We start from the raw sequence: 27,833 nt of genomic DNA on the forward strand, positions 1-27,833 counted from the left end.
GGGGGGGACCTATACAAAGAGCCATCCCAACTAAAGGATCTTGAAAATGAAAGAACCATAGCAAGCACTTAAATACCTTGAAACTGTGTGCTTGACTGAGACTCGAAATCGGGACCTACGCCTTTTGCGGACAAGTGCTCTACTATCTGAGCTACCTAAACAGGCTATCCTCACAGCTTTAATTCTGCCAGCAGTAAAGCTGTGAGGGCAAGGTATGAGTTGTGCTAGGACAGGTCAGTCAGCAGAGCACTTGCCCACAAAAGGCAAATGTCGGTACACAGTTTTAATCTGCCAGGACGTTTCATATAAGCACACACTCCGCTGCAGGGTAAAAATTTCATTCTGGATGAGTACCTTCCATAAGAAAGGATGACTATCTTAAGGCTGCAAAAGAAATTAAAACTCAGAAAGCACCAGGATATGATGGTGTCATTAAATAAATGGTAAGGGATTGGTTGATGGAACACATGGTTATTTAAAATCACATAAATATATGAAACTAGGGTATTATAGAAGATTTTAAAATAGTATCTCATGATCCCAACATCAAAGAAGCCGGGAACTCTCCAGCTGAATTGTAGCCAGGAAAGCTAGTTACATTTTAATTTGGTGGAGATGAGCTGGGATACGCTGAAAACTTCAAGACAGCATGGTCAATCAAATCTTGAGCTTCAAATACCTTTGTAGCACAAAAACAAAATTTCATGCAAAATTCAAAATTATAAATATGGATAGCAGTATTAACCAGAAGTGAAATGGATGGATGGACAAGGAATGTGATATATGGAAGGGAAATTAATTATATCAAACATCACTAATGGGAAACATAAAAAAAGATAAGTACTTTAAACTTGTCTTTCTTGTGTTAGACAACATCGTTCAACATGGAAAAACAGAAAGAGGAGGCTAAACACTTTTTATGTTATTATTACAAAAATGTAAGTGCAAAATGGCTCACCAGCCATGGCTAGAGGACAAATGTAAGGATGTAGAGGCTTATCTCACGAGGGGTAAGATAGTTACTGCCTACAGGAAAATTAAAGAGACCTTTGGAGAAAAGAGAACCACTTGCATGAATATCAAGAGCTCAGATGGAAACCCAGTTCTAAGCAAAGAAGGGAAAGCAGAAAAGTAGAACGAGTATATAGATGGTGTATAAAGGGGCGATGTTCTTGAGGACAATATTATGGAAATGGAAGAGGATGTAGATGAAGATGAAATGGGGTATATGATACTGCATGAGGAGTTTGACAGAGCACTGAAAGACCTAAGTCGAAACAAGGCCCCGGGAGTACACAACATTCCATTAGAACTACTGACAGCTTTGGGAGAGCCAGTCCTGACAAAACTCTATTATCTGGGGAGCAAGATGTATGAGACAGGAGAAATTCCCTCAGACTTCAAGAAGAATATAATAATTCCAATCCCAAAGAAAGCAGGTGTTGACAGATGTGAAAATTACTGAACTATCAGTTTAATAAGTCACAGCTGCAAAATACTAACGCGAATTCTTTACAGACGAATGGAAAAACTGGTAGAAGCTGATCTCGGGGAATATCAGTTTGGATTCTGTAGAAATGTTGGAACACGTGAGGCAATATTGACCCTACGACTTACCTTAGAAGAAAGATTAAGGAAAGGCAAAACTACTATTCTAGCGTTTGTAGACTTAGAGAAAGCTTGTGACAATGTTGACTGGAATACTCTCTTTCAAATTCTGAAGGTGGCAGGGGTAAAATAAAGGGAACGAAAGGCTATTTACAATTTGTACAGCAAGCAGATGGCAGTTATAAGAGTCGAGGGACATGAAAGGGAAGCAGTGGTTGGGAAATGAGTGAGACAGGGTTGTAGCCTCTCCCCGATGCTATTCAATCAGCATATTGAGCAAGCAGTAAAGGAAACAAAAGAAAAGATCGGAGTAGGCATTAAAATGCATGGAGAAGAAATAAAAACTTTGAGGTTCGCCGATGACGTTGTAATTCTGTCAGAGACAGCAAAGGACTTGGAAGAGCAGTTGAATGGAATGGACAGTGTCTTTAAAGGAGGATATAAGACAAAGATCAACAAAGCAAAATGAGGATAATGCAATGCAGTCAAATTAAATCGGGTGGTGCTGTGGGAATTAGATTAGGAAATGAGATGCTTAAAGTCGTAAATGAGTTTTGCTATTTGGGGAGCAAAATAACTGATGATGGTCAAAGTAGAGAGGATATAAAATGTAGACTGGCAATGGCAGGGGAAGCATTTCTGAAGAGAAGAAATTTGTTAACATTGAGTATTGATTTAAGTGTCAGGAAGTCGTTTCTGAAAGTATTTGTATGGAGTGTAGCCATGTATGCAAGTGAAACATGGACGATAAATAGTTTAGACAAGAAGGGAATAGAAGCTTTCGAAATGTGGTGCTACAGAGGAATGCTGAAGATCGATGGGTAGATCACATAACTAACGAGGAGGTATTGAATAGAATTGGGGAGAAGAGGAGTTTGTGGCACAACTTGACTAGAAGAAGGGATCAGTTAGTAGGACATGTTCTGAGGCATCAAGGGATCACCAATTTAGTACTGGAGGGCAGTGTGGAGGATAAAAATCATAGAGGGTGACCAAGAGATGAATACACTAAGCAGATTCAGAAGGATGTAGGTTGCAGCAGGTACTGGGAGATGAAGAAGCTTGCACAGGATAGAGTAGCATGGAGAGCTGCATCAAACCAGTCTCAGGACTGAAGACCACAACAACAACAACAACAATTTACAAAAGTTAGGTGAACACATAATGAAACTTCTGAAGGAACAATTCAGAATCTTAAAGAATAAGTGGAAATAAAAAATCAGAATAAATACCTTAGGGGTAAAACTGAGGCAATGACACATGGTCTAAATCACAGTTAAGAACAGTCATGGAATGGACTGGAACAATCATTGGGCAATAAAATTAAGGCATCAAAAAGTGAACTAAGACAGTCATACATCTATTATGACCAGTGAAGTAAAAAATTTGAGAAACAAGATTTCAAACCTTTGTAATGAGGTTGTAGAATGAAAACAGAACTTACATTAGAATCAGAGCAGAAAAAAATCAGATGAATGGTTCAGCACTGTAAAAAATAATATTGTTAATGTAGAATTATATCAGACAAATACCATTAAAAACACCTCCATACATAAAACCAATTTTTGTTGAAAAATGCACAAAATACAGTTGTCGGTGTAGGTGGGTTGGCAATAGTAGATGTTTGTCAACAAATTGTGCTCATGTCATGTACAAAATTGCAAATTCTACCAGTTTTTGGCACAATTTTTAGGCAAATGTTAACAAAATACAACTGAAAGCACTGAAATGACTTAAAAATATAGAAAAATGAAAATGAAAAGCATTTACAAGAGCAGAAGTAAGGCGATAGCCAATATCTACATAAAATATTTTTTGAAAGGAAACACTGTAGGACTTGCAGATTAAAATATTGTATAAAGCAAAATTTTATATCAACTACAAGTTACAATGAAAATGTTTATTTACTTAAGAGAATGACAAATGCAAAGATGTCACCATGGGAATCTAATAGTGTTACAGGTTTGTGTAATGCAAATCTGAAATAATAAACAAGTCATTTGAAGAAGGATGCTTCTCAGCTTCTCTAAAGTATGCAGCAGTAAAGCTGTTCAAGAACGGCTCACAGGAAGATGTAGGAAACTGAGAAATAATAAGGCCCTTTGGAATACGCTCCAAAGTATTCGGATAGTTGTTCCAGTCCTGATAAAAAATTTCAAAACAAAATCTAATATAATTACATTAAATCAGTTCAGCTTCTCGAAAAGGAAAAGTACAATTGTTCCATCAACAAATTTGTTGAGAACATCTACCTATCTCTGGACAAACCCTAAAGAGTCACAGGAATTTTCTGTGACCTTACAGAGGCTTTTGACTGTGTAAACCACTCTCTACTGTTACATAATTAGAAAGATCTGGAATAAATGGTAATGCTATGAAATGTTTCAAATCACATATTTAATAGATTGTAAATGAATAATGCTTCTAATGTCAGGTACAAGAAACTATTTCTCAGAATGGAAAATTTATTCACAGGGAGTCCCGAATGATTCCATGTTAGGCCCAATGTCATTTTTATTTTATGTACTTCATTGGCTAGGTAGGTATTTATTCCAATCTTCTATTAGTCTATCTCCTGCTTTCTCCTCTCTCCAGTGGTTCTTACCCCATCAGCGATTATTTCCAGACAGCAAGTGATATGTATACTAAGTTTGGTTGAAATTGATCCTGCAGATTAAGAGCAGATGTGGAACATACACAAACACATATTACATGCACAAACAAAGTTGACATCGGCATTTCCCATTTACAGTCACTCCCATCAGCCACCACGCCGAGTGTCAACTTTGTTTGCGCAAGTAATATGTAAGTACACTGATTCAAAAAATGGAAATATCAAAAAATAATTAATCTAGAGTAATGAAATATAAGAATACATTGGGTTAGGTAAAACATTTAAGTGATCAACATTGCAAGATCACAGGTTAATGTAAACACGAGATATGCCACTGAAAATTTGAAATGCTTGTACAGTAATGACAAGTGTAAATGCCAGAATGTTGAATGAAATCATGTGAATTTGCATGCATTGTGTTGTACGGGTGCCAGATAGCAGTTTGTGGGCTGGAGTTCCATGCCTGTTACATCTGGTTGGTCAATACAGGGATGGTTAATGCTGTTTGTGGATGGCAATATGTGCTTGACTGGAGACAGATCTGGCGATCGAGCATGCCAGGGCAACATATTGGCACTCTGTAGAACATATTAGGTTACAACAGCAGCATTTGGGTGAATGTTATCCTGTGGGAAAACACGTACTGGAATGCTGTTCACGAAGGGCAGCACAACAGGTTGAATCAGCAGACTGATGTACAAATCTCCAGTCACGGTGCATGGGATAACCATGAGAGTGCTCCTGCTGTCATATGAAATCAGTACAGATCATAACTCCAGATGTAGCTCAAGTGTGTCTAGCAAGCTTGCAATTGGCCTTCTCCTAACCAACACATGGCCATCACTGGCAACAAAGCAGAAGCAGTTTTCATTAAAAACACAATAGACCTCCATGCATGCCCTCCAATGAGCTCTCTCATGACACCAGTAAAGTCACAAATGGTATTGGTTTCGGGTCAGTGGAATCCATGCTACAGGGTGTCTGGCTCAGAGGTGTCCTTGAAGTAACCAATTTGTAACATTTCCCTATTGGTAGTGCCATGTGGCTACCTGGAGTCTGGTCTTCTTGTGGTCATATATTCTCATGACCACTACTGCCAGCATTAATGTATAGTGGCTACATTCCCGCCAAGTTTTTCTATAATATGATTGAAGGTACATCCAGCTTCTCATAGCCCTATTACAGAACCGTGTTCAAACTCTGTGAGGTGTTGATAATGGTGTCTCTGTTATCTTAAAGGCATTATTGACTAAGTGTGAGGATAACTGGGCCCACAGCCTTAGTGAAATTTTTAAATGAAATCATTCTCCTTTGGCTGTTAAATTTTTTTTATTGTGATTGCAAATTTGACACTGTGGGATGTTGTAATCCACTCAATAATAAAAAGCTGTGACAAGCTGTGTAAGAGCAGTTGCATGTGATGTTGGGAATTTGTCTGCTGTTCCATATACCATAGACATTAGAAAGATGGTGAAATAATTATATAAACACTTAAGTTTAAATTTTGTGTGGTAAATGGATCACAAAAGTGGCAAAGATGATCCATTTACCAAGCTTGCTAAACTTAAATAGTGTGAAACTAGGTTTACCAATGGTAATATTACACTCCACCACACTGTAAAAATATTATTGACTCTTGGAAATTTTAAATTATGTTTGCACAATAATGAAATAAATTCATAACGAGGTTTTTTCCACACTGTATACATCAGAATTACATTTTTATACTGATAAAGTCTCCTATGCTTTCAATCAATGATTTGTGTATTTACATATGTTGTTGTTGTTGTGGTCTTCAGTCCTGAGACTGGTCTGATGTAACTCTCCATGCTACTCTAGCCTGTGCAAGCTCCTTCATCTCCCAGTACCTACTGCAACCTACATCCTTCTGAATCTGCTTAGTGTATTCATCTCTTGGTCACCCTCTACGATTTTTACCCTCCACGCTGCCCTCCAGCACTAAATTGGTGATCCCTTGATACCTCAGAACATGTCCTACCAACCGATCCCTTCTTCTAGTCAAGTTGTGCTACAAACTCCTCTTCTCCCCAATTCTATTCAATACCTCCTCATTAGTTATGTGATCTACCCATCTAATCTTCAGCATTCTTATGCAGCACCAAATTTCATAAGCTTCTATTTTCTTCTTGTCTAAACCATTTATCATCCATGTTTCACTTCCATACATGGCTACGCTCCATACAAATACTTTCAGAAACGACTTCCTGACACTTAAATCAATACTCGATGTCAACAAATTTCTCTTCTTCAGAAACTCTTTCCTTGCCATTGCCAGTCTACATCTTATATCCTCCCTACTTTGACCATAATCAGTTATTTTGCTCCCCAAATAACAAAACTCCTTTACTACTTTAAGTGTCTCATTTCCTATTCTAATTCCCTCAGCAACACCCGATGTAATTGACTACATTCCATTACCCTCGTTTTGCGTTTGTTGATGTTCATCTTATATCCTACTTTCAAGACACTGTCCATTCCGTTCAACTGCTCTTCCAAATCCTTTGCTGTCTCTGACAGAATTACAATGTTATCTGTGAACCTCAAAGTTTTTATTTCTTCTCCATGCATTTTAATGCCTACTCCAAACTTTTCTTTTGTTTCCTTTACTGCTTGCTTAATATGCAGATTGAATAGCATTGGGGAGAGGTTACAACCCTGTCTCACTCCCTTCCCAACCACTGCTTCCCTTTCATGTCCCTCGACTCTTATAACTGCCATCTGCTTTCTGTACAAATTGTAAATAGCCTTTCACTCCCTGTATTTTACCCATGCCACCTTCAGAATTTGAAAGAGAGTATTCCAGTCAACATTGTCAAAAGCTTTCTCTAAGTTTACAATTGCTAGAAATGTAGGTTTGCCTTTCCTTAATCTTTCTTCTAAGATAAGTCGTAGGGTCAATATTGCCTCACGTGTTCCAACATTTCTACGGAATCCAAACTGATTTTCCCCGAGGTCAGTTTCTACCAGTTTTTCCATTCGTCTGTAAAAAATTCGCGTTAGTATTTTGGAGCTGTGACTTATTAAACTGATAGTTCGGTAATTTTCACACCGTCAACACCTGCTTTCTTTGGGATTGGAATTATTATATTCTTCTTGAAGTCTGAGGGAATTTCTCCTGTCTCATACATCTTGCTCACCAGATGGTAGAGTTTTGTCAGGACTGGCTCTCCCAAGGCTGTCAGTAGTTCTAATGGAATGTTGTCTACTCCCGGGGCCTTGTTTCGACTTAGGTCTTGCAGTGCTCTGTCAAACTCTTCATGCAGTACCATATATCCCATTTCATCTTCATCTACATCCTCTTCCATTTCCATAATATTGTCCTCAAGAACATCGCCCCTTTATACACACTCTATATACTCCTTCCACCTTTCTGCTTTCCCTTCTTTGCTTAGAACTGGGTTTCCATCTGAGCTCTTGATATTCATGCAAGTGGTTCTCTTTTCTCCAGAGGTCTCTTTAATTTTCCTGTAGGCAGTATCTATCTTACCCCTAATGAGATAAGCCTCTACGTCCTTACATTTGTCCTTTAGCCATCCCTGCTTAGCCATTTTGCACTTCCTGTCAATCTCATTTTTGAGACGCTTGTATTCCTTTTTGCCTGCTTCACTTACTGCATTTCTGTATTTTCTCCTTTCATCAATTTACATAATGAGACAATAAAATAATAATTCCGACTCATTAGTCCATTATCTGAAGTACATTTTACTTGGAGCAATGATTAGAGTGAGGAGATTATTTTTCATAACACACAAATGCTGTAACAGGTGAGAACTAAGTCTTATATGAGTAATATTAGGTGTGAACTGGTATAATGTTTGAAACATACTGAAGTTAAAGTTTTGTCAGTTTTGAATCTACTGAACATGTGCTGCATGATTATCATTTGAGAACTGATACACTATGTTCAGAATATTTTATAATTTAGGGACATTAGGTTATGTATTTATGTCGATATATGAGAATTGACTATGAGTAGTACGATAGATATTATGGGTAGGATTACATATGCTGTGATGATGATATGTAGGGATTCTCTTCCTGATTTGATGAGCCACTGATGAAGTGTAGGATGTATTGTAGTATCAAACAATGGAAAACCTGGAATGGTATGACAACAATATTATGAAAACGATAGACTGCTGCTCACCAGATAGAGGAGATGTTGGTACACAGACAGGCCCAAAAAAAGACTGCTACACATTGTAGCTTTCGGCCACAAGCCCTTCTTCTAAAATAGGAGACACACATACTTTCATGCAAGCACAACTCATACACACATGACCATTGTCTGTGACCAATGACACTGGACTGTGGGCACTGAGCCTGAGGGGAGAAGCAGTGGACAGTGGGGGTAAGGTAGAAGCTGAGGTAGGGAAGGGGATGTATAGCAGGATAGGGCTGGGATAGGGTGTACTGCTGCTTGTGGGAGCAAGTAGGGACATGATGGGGAGAGGGTAGGATTGCTAGGTGCATTCATGATGTTTGAGTGTGATGGTGGGAGAGGGGAGCAGAAAAGGAGAGAAACAGAGGTAGGGAAAAAATATGGTCAGTGCATTGGTGGAACAGAAAGCTGTGTAGTGCTGGAGTGAGGCCCCAGATGGTGATTGAGGGCCGGGGAGGGGGGGTGAAGTATAGGTACTAGTGAAGTTTCAGGTCAGGGATATTACAGAAATGTAAGATATGTTGCAGGGTGAGTTCCCACCTATAATTTCGGTATTTGAAGGCCTCAATGATACCCTTGTTTATTTGGGAAGGGAGTGTTCATGACTTTAAATGTGAAGCCAATGGGAGGCTAGGCTCTATGCAAGTGAGTTCTTTGTACAGAATGTGAGGCAGCTGTTGAAGTAGAGGTATTACTGGTGGTTGGTAGGTCTGATATGAGTGATGTAGCCATCTCTGAGGTGGAGGTCAACATCAAAGAAGGTGGCTTGTTCAGCTGAAGAGGGAGCAAATGGGGGAGAAGACGTTAAGGTTCTGGAAGAATGTGGATAGAGTGTCCTCATCAGGCAAGATCATGAAGATGTCATCAATGAATCTGAACCAGGTTAGGGGTTTGGGATTAAGGGTGGTTAGGAAGGACTCCTATAGATGACCCCTTAATAAGTTGTTTAAAGGCACATTTGCAGGATGGGCATTTATGTATTGCAAAAACATAGATGTAAGTTGAGAATATAAATAAAGAATGACTTAAGATATTAATCAGTATAAGCAGTTGTATTGATCGTGGTATGCAACCATTGGAACATTAGAATAATTACGAAGGTCCGTTGTCTTGCCGAGAAGACGGCACCTTTCTTGTTCTTGCAGCGGTCCAGATTGGATGCATATCTGCCATCACTGCAGATAATTATTTGGCACACTGGCATTATTCCTACTTTATTGAGACGCAATATCACTAGGCATACTCATAGTTACACACAGCATCAGAATTAATGTAAGTGTCTATGGTCAAACCTACAATGAACAGACCTTACACAAAAGGCCATAGTCAAGTGCCCAAAGTTTGTGTAAAGCAGCATCAGAAATTTATAATCTGACCACATATTATTATCATTATCTATTAGTATTTGTCTGTTGTCTGATACACTCAAACCAGACAGGAAAAGCCTATGATAAATTAAAGTTGGCATAGGAGAGGGCCATGCAGGTGATTTTGCTATACCATGGATTTGTTTGTAGGTGATGCCTTCAAAGGAAAAGTACCTGCAGATGAGGATATAGTTAATCATGGTGACCAGGAAGGAGATCATAGGATTGGAGTCAGTTGAGCACCAAGAAAGATGGTGTTCAACAGTGGCAAGGCTGTGGTCATTGAAGATGTTAGTATGGAGGGAGGTGGCATTAATAGTGTTGATCAGTGCACCGTATGATAAAGGCACGGAAACTACGAGGAGTCCGTGGAGGAAATGGTTGGTGTCTTTTATATAGGAAGGAAGGTTACATACAGGTACTAGGCAGAAAGTGGTTGGTCCACGAGATCAGAGATTCCCTTCGTGGAGGGACAGTAAACAGTCACATTGGGGCGTCCCATGTAGTTGGATTTATGGGCTTAAGGAAGCATGTAAAAGGTAGGAGTGGAAGGAGTGGTAGGGTTGAGGAGAGAGATGGGCTCCAGGGAGAGGTTCTGGGATCGTGCTAAGGATTTGAGGAGAGACTGGAGTTCCTGTGGGATTTCTGGAGTGGCGTCACTGTGGCAGAGTTTGTGAGTGGATAAATCTGACAGCTGGTGGAGTCCTTCTTTCAGGTAATCCCTGCAGTTCAAAACCACAGTGGTGGAGCCATTGTTGGTAGGTGGGATTATAAGGGGGGATCAGTTTTTAGGTGGTGGATTGCAGTTCTTTCAGTGGATGTAAGCTTCTATGTTGAGGGATTTGGGGAATGATGGTAGGCAACATTTGAGGTTAAGAAATTCTGGAATGTTAACAGAGAGTGATTTAGGGCCAGTGGAGGTGGATCACAGTTTTATGGAGGATTGGACAAAGTCAGGTAGTGTTCAACATTAACTTTAGTTTGAGTCAGGTAAATAGTGTTTGTGGCAGAAAAGTGTTTCCATTGTAAGTCCTGGGAGAAGGAGAGAAGGTCTTTAACAGGTTCAGTATGAACAAATTTGGGAGTGGGGCAAAAGGTGAGGCCTTTGGAAAAGACTAATACTTCTGTGGGACTAAAGACTTTTGGAGGAAAGGTTCATGGCTGTGTTTTGGGATTGTTTAGGTTCTGGATTATGTATGATGGTGGGAGGGAGTTTCTGAGGGTGTGGTAAATATAGTATATCTGTGAGGTAGGGTTTATTGGCTGTGAGAGGATGTGGGGGAGGTTTCAAGGGTGTTGTAGAGGTGGTGGATAGTGGTAGTCCAAGAAGGGAGCAGGAGGTGAATAGGTTGTAGAGTTCTTTTAGGTGGATTTGTGCAGCCTGCTCTAGTTCCTGGCAGCCAACTATTTCAATGTGAAAGATGGGATGCAAGGATTTGGGATTACAAAGCAGGAGAGTTTTACAGATGCAGAGTAGGTGTTGCAAGGAGACATGGGCCTGATTTACATGGTATTGCAGGACTAGGTAAAATTAAACAATGTAAAATGAAGGATAGGATAATGACAATATTATGAAAAGGATAGATTGCCACTCAACATATATAGATGCTGAGTCACAACAAGAACAACAAAAACACTGCTATACATTTGTGCTTTCAGCCAATAGTATTTCTTATAAAGTAAGAAACACACACACATGCACACACACACACACACACACACACACACACACACACACACACACACGACCACTGCGAGCAGTGCGCATGAAAGGAGAAGCAATCCACGGTTGTGATGGTAAGGAGGAGGCTAGGGTGAGGAGGGAAGGGGTGTGGGATGGTGTAATGCTTCTTGTGGAAGCATGCAGGGACATAGTGAGGACAGTGTACAACTGGAAGGTGCAGCTGGTCTGGGGGATGGAAGAACATAGGTGCAATAGAAGGTTGTGTGATATTGGAGTGGGACCAAGGAAGTGGGTAATGGGGGTGAAGGACAGGGACTAGTGAAGGTTGAAGCCAGGGAGTTATGGGAATATAGCATATATTGCAAGGAAAGCTGTAGTCATTGAAGTGAAGTACATTGTGAGGGGAAACATTTCTAGCAAATGGGCTGTCAGTCCATCTGTCTCCTGGTGAAAGCATTCATGAGGATGGACAGCTTGTTGGTTCTCAAGTTCACATGGAAAGCACCAAAATGGTTGCAGCTTAGTTTGTAGATCAAATGACTGCTTTCACCGATAGCCCTGCCTTTGATGGGCTAGGTGGTGCTCACGCCAGGCTGGAGTAAATGGTGGTGGGAGGATGTGTGGGGTAGGTCTTCCATCTAGGTCTGCTGTAGGGATATGAGCCACGAGGCAAGGGGTTGGAGGCAGGGGAGGAGGAGGAGGAGGAGGAGGAAGAGGAGGAGGAGATTAGTGTTTAACGTCCTGTTGACAATGAGGTCATTAGAGACAGAGCAGGAGGAGGAGATTAGTGTTTAACGTCCCGTCGACAACGAGGTCATTAGAGATGGAGCGCAAGCTCGGGTGAGCGAAGGATGGCAAAGGAAATCGGCCGTGCCCTGTCAAAGGAACCATCCCGGCATTTGCCTGAAGCGATTTAGGGAAATCACGGAAAACCTAAATCAGGATGGCCGGAGACGGGATTGAACCGTCGTCCTCCCGAATGCGAGTCCAGTGTGCTAACCACTGCGCCACCTCGCTCGGTGACAGAGCACAAGCTGGGATTAGGGAAGGATAGAGAAGAAAAATGGTCATGAACAGATGAACTGGCAACTCGCAACATCCTGTTGCAGAGCATGCTCTACAACATGACAGTTGTAACCTCAGTGCCTATTTCACCACATGTGCCATCTGGATTCTTGCCCCAGACACCAGCTTCTCAGAACTCTGCTGGCAGGAACTAGCACTACAACATGTCCTTGGTTCTCACGACCCACCTGCCCTTAATTTATGTTATTTTCTTCCGTCTCAGCATTTCTTCAATGTAACTACTCTTTGCTTCACTCTGTTTTAGTTTTCTACATCTCTCATTGTCTTACCCATCTATTTTTCACTGCCCCCCTCCCACCTCTGTTATGTACAATGCATTTAGCTTTCCACTCTTATTAACTCATGCATGATGTTATGCAGTACTCTCTGTCTGCATATTACCCTGTCTTTCACCTTTAAGCTCTCAGGTTTTTCAAAGCTCTTCCGATGCAATCCCCAACAATCAGCCTTTGCTTCTCATCCAATACAGTAACTGTCCCCTGACCTGCGGTTCTAGGTAATTTTACCAAAATTTACCTCTTTTCATAAGCCCCTGCAGTCCTTTTCCTTCACCTCTCTTCCTTTCCCTTCAACCCTTCTGCATGAAGAAGGAGCCACTGGTTCCTGAAGCTTGCCAGTTACAACCATCTTTTATGTGTGTGTTCTGCTGCTACTTGGTGATATATATATATAAAAACAAAGATGATTTGACTTACCAAATGAAAGTGCCGGCAGGTCGACAGATACACAAACAACCACAAACATACACACAAAATTCAAGCTTTTGCAACAAACTGTTGCCTCATCAGGAAAGAGGGAAGGAGAGGGAAAGACGAAAGGAAGTGGGTTTTAAGGGAGAGGGTAAGGAGTCATTCCAATCCCGGGAGCGGAAAGACTTACCTTAGGGGGAAAAAAGGACGGGTATACACTCGCACACACACACATATCCATCCACACATATACAGACACAAGCAGACATATTTAAAGACAAAGAGTTCGGGCAGAGATGTCAGTCGAGGCAGAAGTGCAGAGGCAAAGATGTTGTTGAATGACAGGTGAGGTATGAGTGGCGGCAACTTGAAATTAGCGGAGATTGAGGCCTGGTGGATAACGGGAAGAGAGGATATATTGAAGAGCAAGTTCCCATCTCCGGAGTTCGGATAGGTTGGTGTTAGTGGGAAGTATCCAGATCACCCGGACGGTGTAACACTGTGCCAAGATGTGCTGGTCGTGCACCAATGCATGTTTAGCCACAGGGTGATCCTCATTACCAACAGACACTGTCTGCCTGTGTTCACTCATGCGAATGGACAGTTTGTTGCTGGTCATTCCCACATAGAATGCGTCACAGTGTAGGCAGGTCAGTTGGTAGATCACGTGGGTGCTTTCACACGTGGTTCTGCCTTTGATCGTGTACACCTTCCGGGTTACAGGACTGGAGTAGGTGGTGGTGGGAGGGTGCATGGGACAGGTTTTACACCGGGGGCGGTTACAAGGGTAGGAGCCAGAGGGTAGGGAAGGTGGTTTGGGGATTTCATAGGGATGAACTAAGAGGTTACGAAGGTTAGGTGGACGGCGGAAAGACACTCTTGGTGGAGTGGGGAGGATTTCATGAAGGATGGATCTCATTTCAGGGCAGGATTTGAGGAAGTCGTATCCCTGCTGGAGAGCCACATTCAGAATCTGATCCAGTCCCGGAAAGTATCCTGTCACAAGTGGGGCACTTTTGTGGTTCTTCTGTGGGAGGTTCTGGGTTTGAGAGGATGAGGAAGTGGCTCTGGTTATTTGCTTCTGTACCAGGTCGGGAGGGTAGCTGCGGGATGCGAAAGCTGTTGTCAGGTTGTTGGTGTAATGCTTCAGGGATTCCAGACTGGAGCAGATTCGTTTGCCACGAAGACCTAGGCTGTAGGGAAGGGACCGTTCGATGTGGAATGGGTGGCAGCTGTTGTAATGGAGGTACTGTTGCTTGTTGGTGGGTTTGATGTGGACGGACATGTGAAGCTGGCCACTGGACAGGTGGAGGTCAACATCAAGGAAAGTGGCATGGGATTTGGAGTACGACTAGGTGAATCTGATGGAACCAAAGGAGTTGAGGTTGGAGAGGAAATTCTGGAGTTCTTCTTCACTGTGAGTCCAGATCATGAAGATGTCATCAATAAATCTGTACCAAACTTTGGGTTGGCAGGCCTGGGTAACCAAGAAGGCTTCCTCTAAGCGACCCATGAATAGGTTGGCGTACAAAGGGGCCATCCTGGTACCCATGGCTGTTCCCCTTAATTGTTGGTATGTCTGGCCTTCAAAAGTGAAGAAGTTGTGGGTCAGGATGAAGCTGGCTAAGGTAATGAGGAAAGAGATTTTAGGTAGGGTGGCAGGTGATCGGCGTGAAAGGAAGTGCTCCATCGCAGCGAGGCCCTGGACGTGCAGGATATTTGTGTACAAGGAAGTGGCATCAATGGTTACAAGGATGGTTTCTGGGGGTAACGGATTGGGTAAGGATTCCAGGCGTTCGAGAAAGTGGTTGGTGTCTTTGATGAAGGATGGGAGACTGCACATAATGGGTTGAAGGTGTTGATCTACGTAGGCAGAGATACGTTCTGTGGGGGCTTGCTAACCAGCTACAATGGGGCGGCCGGGATGATTGGGTTTGTGAATTTTAGGAAGAAGGTAGAAGGTAGGGGTGCAGGGTGTCGGTGGGGTCAGGAGGTTGATGGAGTCAGGTGAAAGGTTTTGTAGGGGGCCTAAGTTTCTGAGGATTCCTTGAAGCTCCGCCTGGACATCAGGAATGGGATTACCTTGGCAAACTTTGTATGTGGTGTTGTCTGAAAGCTGACGCAGTCCCTCAGCCACATACTCCCGACGATCAAGTACCATGGTCTCTTTGTCTTTAAATATGTCTGCTTGTGTCTGTATATGTGTGGATGGATATGTGTATGTGTGCGAGTGTATACCCGTCCTTTTTTCCCCCTAAGGTAAGTGGTGTACACGATCAAAGGCAGAGCCACGTGTGAAAGCACCCACGTGATCTACCAACTGACCTGCCTACACTGTGACGCATTCTATGTGGGAATGACCAGCAACAAACTGTCCATTCGCATGAATGGACACAGGCAGACAGTGTTTGTTGGTAATGAGGATCACCCTGTGGCTAAACATGCATTGGTGCATGGCCAGCACATCTTGGCACAGTGTTACACCGTCCCGGTGATCTGGATACTTCCCACTAACACCAACCTATCCGAACTCCGGAGATGGGAACTTGCTCTTCAATATATCCTCTCTTCCCGTTATCCACCAGGCCTCAATCTCCGCTAATTTCAAGTTGCCGCCACTCATACCTCACCTGTCATTCAACAACATCTTTGCCTCTGCACTTCTGCCTCGACTGACATCTCTGCCCGAACTCTTTGTCTTTAAATATGTCTGCTTGTGTCTGTATATGTGTGGATGGATATGTGTGTGTGTGCGAGTGTATACCCGTCCTTTTTTCCCCCTAAGGTAAGTCTTTCCGCTCCCGGGATTGGAATGACTCCTTACCCTCTCCCTTAAAACCCACTTCCTTTCGTCTTTCCCTCTCCTTCCCTCTTTCCTGATGAGGCAACAGTTTGTTGCAAAAGCTTGAATTTTGTGTGTATGTTTGTGGTTGTTTGTGTATCTGTCGACCTGCTAGCACTTTCATTTGGTAAGTCAAATCATCTTTGTTTTTAGATATATATTTCCTACGTGGAATGTTTCCCTCTATTACATATATATATATATATATATGGAACTGTTATTGATGTAGAAAATATGTAGGGTAGGTGGGTTGTATTGTCTGTTAGTACGTCAAATAGTTTTGTTGCTGTGAAATACATTTTCTGTAAACATAATGAACTCAATGGAACACTACTGTCTATAAACACAATTCTGTCATGAAAATCTGGATCCTTCCCAACACCAGCTTTTCTGAATTGCACAGCTGGGAGCTCTCCTTGCAGTATATTCTATGTTCCTGTAACCCTTGTGGCCTTAACCTTTGTTATCCATTGTCCTTACTCATCTGGCCCCTTCCCTGTTCCCATTCCAGCACTACACATCCCTCTATTCGACCAACACATCAGTCTTTTTTCTCTTCTTTTTCTGCTATCCCCCCCACCTTTCCCCTGCCTTCCAGTCTACCTCATGACTGCACCTAGCTGCCCCACTTTCACCTCGGCCCTGCACTCTCCCAGCAGCACTTTACCATCCCCCACCCCTAATCTACTATCACTCATGCTCCCCCATCCTGGCCTCCTGCTTATCCCCACCCAGTTGCCTCTCCCATGATTCTCTGCTGCTTGCAGTCTGGCTCCAGCTGCCAGAGACTGTGGTCATGTGTGTCTGGGTTGCGTTTGTGTGTGTGTGTGTGTGTGTGTGTGTGTGTGTGTGTGTGTGTGTGTGTGTGTGTCTATGTGAGTGTGTGTAAAGGTAACTTTCCGACCTTCTTTTTTTTGTTTTGTTTTTGTGCCTTTCTGTGACTGAGTAGCTCCACTATATGTGAGTAGCAGTATCTTTATATCCCTTTTAATTATACTGTTACATTAAAAATGAAAGTATATGCATTATGATGGATGGGAATTATAGATTATCTTGGCATACGAAATTAATTAAAGAACATGATTTTTAGTGAAAAACTCTCCCATCTCATTAAAAAAATTAATAATAATAATACAAATTCTAACAGGTAGCATTACCCATCTCAATAATCGTATCCAGGTATGAATTCATATTCCGCAACTGCACTTAATGATAGCTATGTGAAGTAATTTGCAATGTTCAACTCATTGTTCACACACGTAACTTCTGTTCAATGATTCTCCTGTTTGGCAGATGATTGCCTTCAGCCACACAATTATTTGAAGTAAATTTCAGGTATTAATGGTATTGAAATATGAGGAGGAATGCTACATAGTGAAAAATTTTCCTATTTTATGAAACTACCACTACTCCCAATCACAGCCATATAGCAATCAAAAGTCTTACTGTATATTACTTTAACAATACTCAATAAAGTGAAATACTTGGAGAATATTACCTTTTCCAAAGATGGCATGAAACTTTTGGCAAGGTGACAGTTTTGTAGCAGTACCCAGCTACCGTTCTTTGAAGCTTCCTCTATTAACTGCAAGGCAATCGGGCCTTGTCCTTGCCCTAAGGATAAAGAGGCCAGCCGGCTTCCACCAAATCCCTGTTCAAAATAATGTGTTTGCCTATGCATAAAAATACACAATACTTACAACAACAGAGCTTAAATTCACCAAGAGTTCAGAATTAGAATAATATCATTCAATGCAAACACATAGTGCCAATGGAGGCAAAAACAGAACAGAAATTTCCGCAGAAAACATATCACAACATTAAGTACCTGTGTCAGTACAGTGGAACTTTGTTTATCCAGATTAATTTGGTCCTTAGATCATCCAGATTTTAAAAAATCAGAATAATCCAGAAATGAGAGAAACTTTACAGTGACATGGATTAAATACCAAAGACAAACAAAACACGCAAATCATACATTATGTTCTCATAAATTTCTACCAATTTTTACATAAATTTCGACCAGATATTGAGATAAGAGACAGACAAATGAGTTATATACACTGAAATAATCAGTAAGTTTATTTTGAGCCAGATTTATATGTCACATATGTGCGCCACAGTGACACAAGTATTTAGCAGCTTTAGTTCAATTGAAGTTGTTTCCACCTATCATTCCAAACATTTTGTACAGCTATGTTTTTGCCTCTGTATGTGTTAATGTCTTCAGACTGAGCTTGTCTTTGCCAGCTGATCAGTCAATATTGATGTCACTGTTTGCATACAAACAAATGGCGATAATTTCTTCATCAGAAATCATTCCATCATGTGCATCACTGTTATTTTGCAGGCAGTCATTTACATCACTAAGATCTACATCTAAGCATCCTATGTGGCCATGGAAACTACCATGTTGTCCTCTACTGTACACAATTGATATATATACACAATGAAGGAAAAGATAGATTGCTACTTACCAAAAAGATAATATGCTAAGTTGCAGACATGCACAGTTAAAAGAGGCTTACACATAAGTTTTTGGCCACAGCCTTTGTCAGAAAAAGAGAAACATACACTATTAATTCACACAAGCAAGCACATATCATGCACATACGACTGCAAACTCTGGCAGCTCAGGCCAGAAAGCATTGTGGCTCAAGCCGCCAGAGTTGGAAGTCATATGTGCATAAGGTGTGGTTTCTCTTTTTCCACAGAAGGCTGTGGCTGGAAGCTTATGAGTAAGTGTATTTTAGCTGTGCCTGTCTGCTGTTATCTTCATGGTAAGTAGCAATCTAATTTTTCCCACAGTGTTGATATTGCCACCTAGAGTTCCCATTGTGTGTGTGTGTGTGTGTGTGTGTGTGTGTGTGTGTGTGTGTGTGTGTGTGCCATTTTGAGCCTTATACACAGAAAATTGTTCTTTAGAAAGTAAGAATTATTCTGTGGCAGATGAAAATGAAACATTGGTGTTCAAGACTTTGATAAAGAGCACTAACATTCACTTCCTGGGTATTCAATAATAATTCAATAATTATTCACTTAACTCAGCATGAGTAAACATATCCATTCTACACTATACAATTACAGTACCATGACATTTAAGAACTTCAGTAAATATCTCCCTCATCTTTGTGTGTATGTGCCTATGTGTACTAGGGTGATTTGCCTATCTGTATGTTTATGAGTTTGTTAGCTTCCACATCCAGCCTTCTCCTAGCCACTGAATCACATATGCCATATATTAGATGGTCCAGAAACATTTAGCTCTCAGCACACTGTGGTTTCCAAAGTGGATTAATAATAAGGTCAATTAAAAACTCATTAAGTTTCAAATTTTGTTACTTCTTTATCCTCACACTGTTTCACTTACGTTTAATTAACCTGTATATCATGGCAATTAAAAACTTCAAATTAATGATATGAATATAATAGAGGGAAACATTCCACGTGGGAAAAATATATCTAAAAAGAAAGGTGATGAAACTTACCAAACAAAAGCGCTGGCAGGTCGATAGACACACAAACAAACACAAACATACACACAAAATTCTAGCTTTCGCAACCAATGGTTGCCTCGTCAGGAAAGAGGGAAGGAGAAGGAAAGACAAAAGGATATGGGCTTTAAGGGAGAGGGTAAGGAGTCATTCCAATCCCGGGAGCGGAAAGACTTACCTTAGGGGGAAAAAAGGACAGGTATACACTCGCACACACACACATATCCATCCACACATACACAGACACAAGCAGACATTTGTAAAGGCAAACTCTTTGCCTTTACAAATGTCTGCTTGTGTCTGTGTATGTGTGGATGGATATGTGTGTGTGTGCGAGTGTATACCTGTCCTTTTTTCCCCCTAAGGTAAGTCTTTCCGCTCCCGGGATTGGAATGACTCCTTACCCTCTCCCTTAAAACCCATATCCTTTTGTCTTTCCTTCTCCTTCCCTCTTTCCTGACGAGGCAACCATTGGTTGCGAAAGCTAGAATTTTGTGTGTATGTTTGTGTTTGTTTGTGTGTCTATCGACCTGCCAGCGCTTTTGTTTGGTAAGTTTCATCATCTTTCTTTTTAGATACAATTAAAAACTTCTTTATAAATTAATAAAACATTTTGCATTGTACTCCAAAGCTCACTTGTTCTGTGGGAACTGCTTCACAGTAATATTCAGCAGGATTCATTGTGGATTATGTTATCATTAGTTTCAACATGGGATGCATGCAGAATGGGGAAACTAAAAAGGCTTCTCTGGTAATGGAAGTGCACAGAAGATAGACCACAGAGAACTTAGAATTCTGAGAAATATCAGGAAGAAGCACTGCTGGCAGATGGGTAAGGTGCAACCCATCACTTACAGCAAGCATTATGAGTAATGTAATGGGTCAAATTTAAAAGTAGAAGTCAGTAGGGTGGTGCAGAAATTAGAATGCAATACCGAGGGGCAAGCAATCATTTGCAAAGAAAGTGACAGCTTTATCTGATTATTGCACTTTACTACACCAAAGCACTAGTAATGGGCAGCTAAGGGCACAATCAACCAATGTCTGGTGAGATTTCACTGGGTATGGCATTTGGACAGTGGGAACACAAAAAAGGAGAGAATTTAAGCAACTGAGTTGTGGCATTATACAGGGTGATTCAAAAAGAATACCACAACTTTAAAAATGTGTATTTAATGAAAGAAACATAATATAACCTTCTGTTATACATCATTACAAAGAGTATTTAAAAAGGTTTTTTTTTTTCACTCAAAAACAAGTTCAGAGATGTTCAATATGGCCCCCTCCAGACACTCGAGCAATATCAACCTGATACTTCAACTCGTTCCACACTCTCTGTAGCATATCAGGCGTAACAGTTTGGATAGCTGCTGTTATTTCTCATTTCAAATCATCAATGGTGGCTGGGAGAGGTGGCCGAAACACCATATCCTTAACATTTAACAGATGAAAATTCATTTAACTATAAAACTACAGTGTAACTTACATTAACAGCATTACAACAGTTTCCAAACTGACTTTAGTTCATGGCTGCTGTAGTCTTCACACCTTCTTACTTTACTCTTGCTATCAGTAGCAAGATGTCTGCCTTTCATGAACCAAGAGGGTACATAGTCCATGGGCTGGAACAACATCAGTGGAGGACCAACCAACTTTATGAACATCAGATTGCTGACTGTGGTAAGATGAAATGAAGCTCTTGTTGGCAAGACAATCAGATTCATTTGGGAAAACCCATGTTCACATTCACTCATTGATATAGGAACACATTTCAGTGCATTCTGAAGAGGAAGGATGGATGCTGCAATTTTCTTCCCCATCAAATACTCCAGAAATCCTCTACATATTTCACTCTCTGAAAGAGCAAAACGACAACATAAAGTTTTGATATTTATTTCAACATATGTTATTCCAGGATTCTCAGGCCAATTTGACGAGTCCAAAACTTTCGCACATTCAGAGATAGCAATATCCTCTGTATGCAGAGGACGATTTTCCATCCGCTGTTTCAGACAATCATAAAATATGCTTGGCTCAAGATGTCCGATAGTTGCCCTCTTTTCCAGTGGAATTCCTCTGAAGCTCAGCTCTTGGACTACTTTGAGAGCTTCACAGCAATGAGGACCACAGTTCAGTTTTCTTTCTTCAAACACCAACAGCTGATTTCTGATCTTCTGTTGGGCAGAATACAGTGTGACATCTCTTGACTGTAGCTCAAGACTTAATTCTGATAATTCTTGAAGGGCATCACACGTTAGAGCCAAGTCGAGAATGAAGTCAACTTTGGTAATGTACTTCAATAAACCACCTTACATACCTCTGTCAGTTGAGTCCCTGCTTTGATCACCTTTTGCAGCTGTGAAGTGAGCAACCAAAGCTTTCAAGTTTTTCCACATTGCTGACACACTTCTGAAGCTTAATGCTATGCATCTGGTGCCCAAGATTCTGCCTATCTTCAGAATTTCAATTTCAAGTAGCTCTGCATGTTGCTTTAACTCTCGGTGACTGGTGGCTCAGTGAATATAGCTAGTCTAAGAAAGTGATTCACATGAGATGGGAAGTCTCTTTTTATTATATTATTAACTGATAACACGAGCCCATGGTTAGCACAATGCCAAACCAAAATCTGTGGGAAATTCTATTTCATTAAGATAACAACTGTTTTTCTTCTTCCCATCATCACAGCTTTGAAATGCTTGAAACAGTCAATGACTTCACTTTTCCCACCAAAAACTGCACTGGTATCATTCGTATTGCAGTTACCAACATGAAAAACTGAAATAAAAAATGTACTTCCGTGAAATAAATCTTTGGCACTCTTCCATCGTAAAAAAATTACTTTGTCGATGAAAACGTTTAGGGGTATACATTCCCCAGCATTTCCCCAGAAAAACAGCACTGACTACAAAACTCTAAGTATCACTCACATAGAGATTACGAGGATAAGATTAGAATAATTACTGCAAGCACGGAAGCATTCAAACAATCATTCTCCCTGTGCTTCACATGTGAATGGAACAGGAAGTATCTCTAATGACTGGAACGATGGAACATACCCTCTGCCATGCACTTCATGATGGTTTGCAGCATATAGATGTAGATTTATATGTAGGAATATAGACACCTGGCATTTCCAATATTACATCCACGTGTATCAAGCAGTGCATCAGTCAATGCAACATCACATATTGCAGCACTGATCAGACTTTGGCAGAAGCATTTACCTTTGCCTGACAGACATATAAGCAGTGGAAGAGTGCAACATCCACATACAGCTCTTGCTTGGTTTTGAAGAGATGGAGTTGTATTGCCCCTACGGATTCTTGACTCTGTTATCAAAGAGCTGGTGATATCTCATCAATCAGAAAACAGTTACCAAATAAGCTCTGCATCATATTTTGTCATAGCGAAAATCTTTGACGAATGCTCCAGCAGTAGCAGGGCACAGAATGGACAAGCAACACCAGCTACATGAGAGTCTTTGATGTGGCTGCCTTTGACAATGTACTATATTTTGGCAAATTCTTGCAGGAAATTAAATAATTTTAACTACCTTCTGACTGGTTTGTCAGGAATTGTTCTACAAACTGTCACTCTATCTAAATAATGCAGCTCTGTATTTGTCCAACAAACTGTTTACTGCATGTCAATAACTACATTCCTTTTTAAGCACAACAAATTGTAGAAAGTTGTGTGTTTTGTATCTTTGTTATTACCCACTACAGAGACATGGGTAGTTTTAATAGTGCTTATACATAGAGTGAGACAACTTTCTGTTCTAATGTGATTTGGAAATTGAAGATATTTCATTTGTATTCTTCCAGACTATATTACTGTACCAAATAATCTGATTAAATCATTTCTGAATGCTCCCAAATTCCACAGTAGCATTTGACAACAAGTGGGAAAAAACAATAGAACTCTAAACTTAAAAATCAACAAACCTGATCATCTGCAAACTTAAGTAGAACAGCAGTAGGATCTGCTCCCGGTGTTAAGATAAATATTAATGGTATGCAGCAGTGTGAATCACAGTAAGATGACGTCAGATCAAAAGGCGGAGGTTCAACAAACTCTTTTCCTAGATTCTCTGAAACACAAATTTTCATCTTCTAATTCTACTCAAGTAAACATGTGAATCATCTATAAGTCATGCACATGTGAAACTTAATTACGATTGTACAGTGTAATTTAGATTCCATCATGAAGGAAACCCTTGGTGCATGTGTACCTGTAAGCAGCAAACATTAATTTTATTTTTCTCATGATACAAGGAAAAACACCATTGATTTTCTCTAAGTATGCTTATGAATCATAGTGAATATTTTTTTTCATTTATTGCTTTTTCTGTAACTTCATGGGAGAACAAATTCATATTTAAGGTTGAAAAACTAGCATACTGTGTTTTGTTTTATTTCAAATCAGTTCGCCTCTTTGGGAGCCATGATTAGGAAACAACTAACTAGTGCCACAAGAGACACTAGTGTGTAGCAAAGTCCATATTAGAAAAAAAAAACTATAAGCACACAGAATCTTTGGTCATGGTATTATGTGAGGAAAGTCAAATAAGTTGATCACTACTTGTGTTGTTAGTCAATGCAAGTGACTGTAGACTGGCATGTCAGACAGCTGAACACATTTTTGGAATGTGTAAACTCACAACACAAAAACATTCACTTCACCATAGAACTTGGTGACAAATTCAGAAGCTTTTTGGATCTTAACACAGAGACCAATACAGGTAGACATTGTAGCAAAATTTACAGGAAACATACAGTAACAAACACTATAATATCTTCTTGTTCACAACATCCAGTAACACACAAACATGCTGCCTTCCATTCTATTGTGTATCGTCTGACATACATACCAATTTCATAACAGGATTTCCAAATAGGACTACAAACAATTAAATTTATTTCATCTGCCAAGGGCTATAAGCCTGACTTTGTTGATAATGTTCAAACAAGAAACAAAGAAGAAATATCTTACCATACTTTTTTTGTCCCATCTACAGTTATACCCTTCACTAAAGTCAACTGGTGTACTACCACATGCATAGGAAAATGATTCAACAAATCAGTCCCCTCTGCAGTTATCCCCACCACCAAAATCAACTGGTGTACTTCCAAATCCTTAGGAAAATGATTCAAAAATCAGCTAAATCCCCCAAATCTTGAAACTATAAAACCTCATTTTAGGAAAGAGGTGCCATAGCTGTAGTCAACAGCAAGCATAAAACTGATATGTTATGCAGCAGTTAAGCTGATAAAAGCACTTGTGCATTGACTGTATGCTGGTCAAAAAGGCAAGGCTATAGAAGATAGACAGACTGAACATGGACATTGTAATGTCAGCACCAATATTTTGTGTCACCAGTGTATGGGACAGTGCTTGAGACCTATGAGTTAACGAATGTTTTTCCAGAAATGACCTTTGAGCCTATATGTGAGAACTGAGAAAATACTTATTATTATACTGTGAAATAACAAAAATATGTTTTATTATTTTATAACCAGTTTCCTACAAAAAATAATCATGTAACAAAAGATAATACTACTAAAAGAATGTATTGGCTTTGTATTGTCTGTGGAATTTTTCCTTCTTCTGTTCTTCTTCCCTATGATGTATGAAGTGGATGAGATTGAAGATAAGCTGAGTTTTGTGTCTGCAGCAGTCCAGACAGTGCTTTGCCTGCCGCTGTTACGTGAGTGTATGGAGTGGCAATTTCAGACTGCAAGAAATAATCAGACACTAATTCTTTCAATAATTATTACAATATTAGAACTCCAAGGACAAGAACCCACAGGAATTTATTATTCTTCTATTCCAACAGTGAAAATAATATTCAGCAGAACAATCTTAGTCTTTACATAAATGAAATAATTTAATGGCTGGTGCATAAGATTAATTTTTCTCAAAATAATTTATCAGTGACTTTAAATAAAAATATTTGTGACACCAGTGTTGTTATGGGTAGGGGTTGTGGAATGATATATTAATTATTTGCTGCATATATTTTAATGTCAAATAAAGAATTATTGAAACTCATTACAGTCGGGCTCAACAGCACATAAATAAGAATTATCAGAGATTACTTATTTCTTTCAAATAATACTATTATTCTTGCTGCTACATTTTCATACTTTTACAATAACATGTATACAACACCATAACAATGTTAAATAGAATCCCATTACACATTACATTGGTGCCTGGTCACGTTGTGCTTGAGTACAAATACTGTAATCTTAATCATAGTAATTAGTGTATTCCTTTTTGTGTATAGATTGCTACTGTAAAGTATTAATGCTTGTTTTGTTTGGTTTTTCATGTACCAACTGAGCATACAAGATACTGCTGTAAATATCAAACTGACACCTGGAAATTTGTAAGCAGCGTGCGGTGCTGTACCACCGATAGCATCGCCTGTCAGCTAAAGGTAGGAACAGGTGCACATATATCACAAGCATGCAACTGACATCTGTTTGTGCGCTACAGTATTTTGCAGCACTTCAGCCAAAATCACTCCAGCCATATGGAGTACAGTATCATATTCTGGCTGTGAGAAGCATTTTCAAATATTTTCTTGTCTCTAGTGAATTGTTGTGTAAACAAACACACATTTAGTTGTAATGATTGTTCCTTTTGTTAGTTAGAGAATGTTTTTGGGGATCTGAATTTATTGCAATTGCTTTATAGCATGAGATATTTGCTGATAAAAATGACTAGGCCTAAGAAGAAGGCTAAAATGAATGAGCAGGCTGATACAGATTTAAAGTCACATGCTCAAGTGAGCCATATTCCGCACACTTCAGTGCAGGAGCTAGATAGCTTGAATGTTGATGATAATATTATTTTACCGGACATGTCAAATGATATTGAAAATGAGGAGTTGCCAGTGTTGAGTGACACTCCGGTGAAAGCTTTAAAATATCAATGCTCAAGTTATGCCACTGCCAGATGGTACTATATTAGCCATGTCACTTCAAAAATTAGAAACGATAGGAAAGCAAGGTAGGGAAGAAGAAGCAACAACGTTTAGAGGCAAAGACTTTAAAAGAAAAGCAATGTAGGGAAGAAGAAGCTCTTAAAGAGCAGCAGCGTTTAGAAGCGAAGGCATTAAAAGCAGAGCAACGTGAATTAAAAGAACAGGAAAGAGAAAGAAAATTCTTAGTATCCAGTGGGACAAATAAATTGCTCAAAATATTAACCAACTGATAATCAACAGGGATAATGCATTGTCAGCACACTTTAATGCAGAGATAAATGCAATTAGACACACAATCCAACCATTAGCAAACATTCCCACCAAAGTATATGATATGCAGACTGAAATCAGTAACTTAGAAACTAGTTTTAAAATGCTGACAACTGCCATAGATGAAATGAAGATAAAATACAAACCTAAGTAAAGAAACAAGTACAAACAGAGCTAGCCAGAGTTTTTAATCTCGACAACTGAAACTCAGGGGTAATGTCAGAATTCAGTAATGAAGAATCTGGTCCTGACAGGGGAACTAAACTTGAAAATTTGCTGACTGCTAGTGTGGCACTGCAAAATAGGCCACAACTTTTGCACATTGGTCATGTTATAAAACAGAGTAATACACAAAGTTTGCCAGCAACCCCTGTTGCAATTTATGATAAGTCAAGCTATGATAGCCAACCTTTATTACCACAGCCACTGGTGCATACAAGAAATTCAAAACTAGAAGCAGACTGTACCTGTAACAAAATGAGGACACCAGCTTCTAATGAGAGCCAATCAATGCATCTGAGTACATTGATGCATGAGGAATGTCTCAGTAAACATAATCAGATTCAGATTTTCAGTGGAGAGAGAAAAAATAATATACATCCAGTCGTATTTACACATAAGTTCAGAAAGGGAAAAACACAGTGAAGAAGATTGCAGTTGCCAATGGTTACAATGCTTCCATGGTTGACACAATCTTAGACAAAATGAAGAGAAACCCAGGTACAAACTGCACCACAGAAGAAAAAGAAAAAAACAAATATATACCTATCATTCCATACATAGGCAATGTATCACAGAAGATTGCAAATATTTTCAAAAATCACAGAGTAAAAATTGGGTTTTCTACATCCAATAAACTACACCAAAAACTAATACATAATATAAAGTGTAATCATGATCCATATTCAGACTCTGGAATATACAAGGTAACATGCCAGGAATGCTCCAAGTTCTACATAGGACAAACAGGCCGAAATATCAACACCAGGTACACAGAGCACATTA

The 27,833-nt window shown here is 40.0% G+C and overlaps 1 protein-coding gene across 1 annotated transcript in view; it reads right to left on the reverse strand.

The window, feature by feature from the left end:
* Positions 1-27,833, reverse strand: part of LOC126456873 (dynein axonemal heavy chain 7-like) — a 783,013-nt gene that overhangs the window by 147,504 nt on the left and 607,676 nt on the right. The window contains 2 exon segments of the mRNA XM_050092694.1: positions 17,572-17,724; positions 23,512-23,657. Of these exon segments, the coding sequence (XP_049948651.1) occupies positions 17,572-17,724; positions 23,512-23,657 (299 nt within the window).

This window comes from Schistocerca serialis, chromosome 2 (genome assembly GCF_023864345.2).
Source record: "Schistocerca serialis cubense isolate TAMUIC-IGC-003099 chromosome 2, iqSchSeri2.2, whole genome shotgun sequence".
NCBI classification, from domain to species: domain Eukaryota; kingdom Metazoa; phylum Arthropoda; class Insecta; order Orthoptera; family Acrididae; genus Schistocerca; species Schistocerca serialis.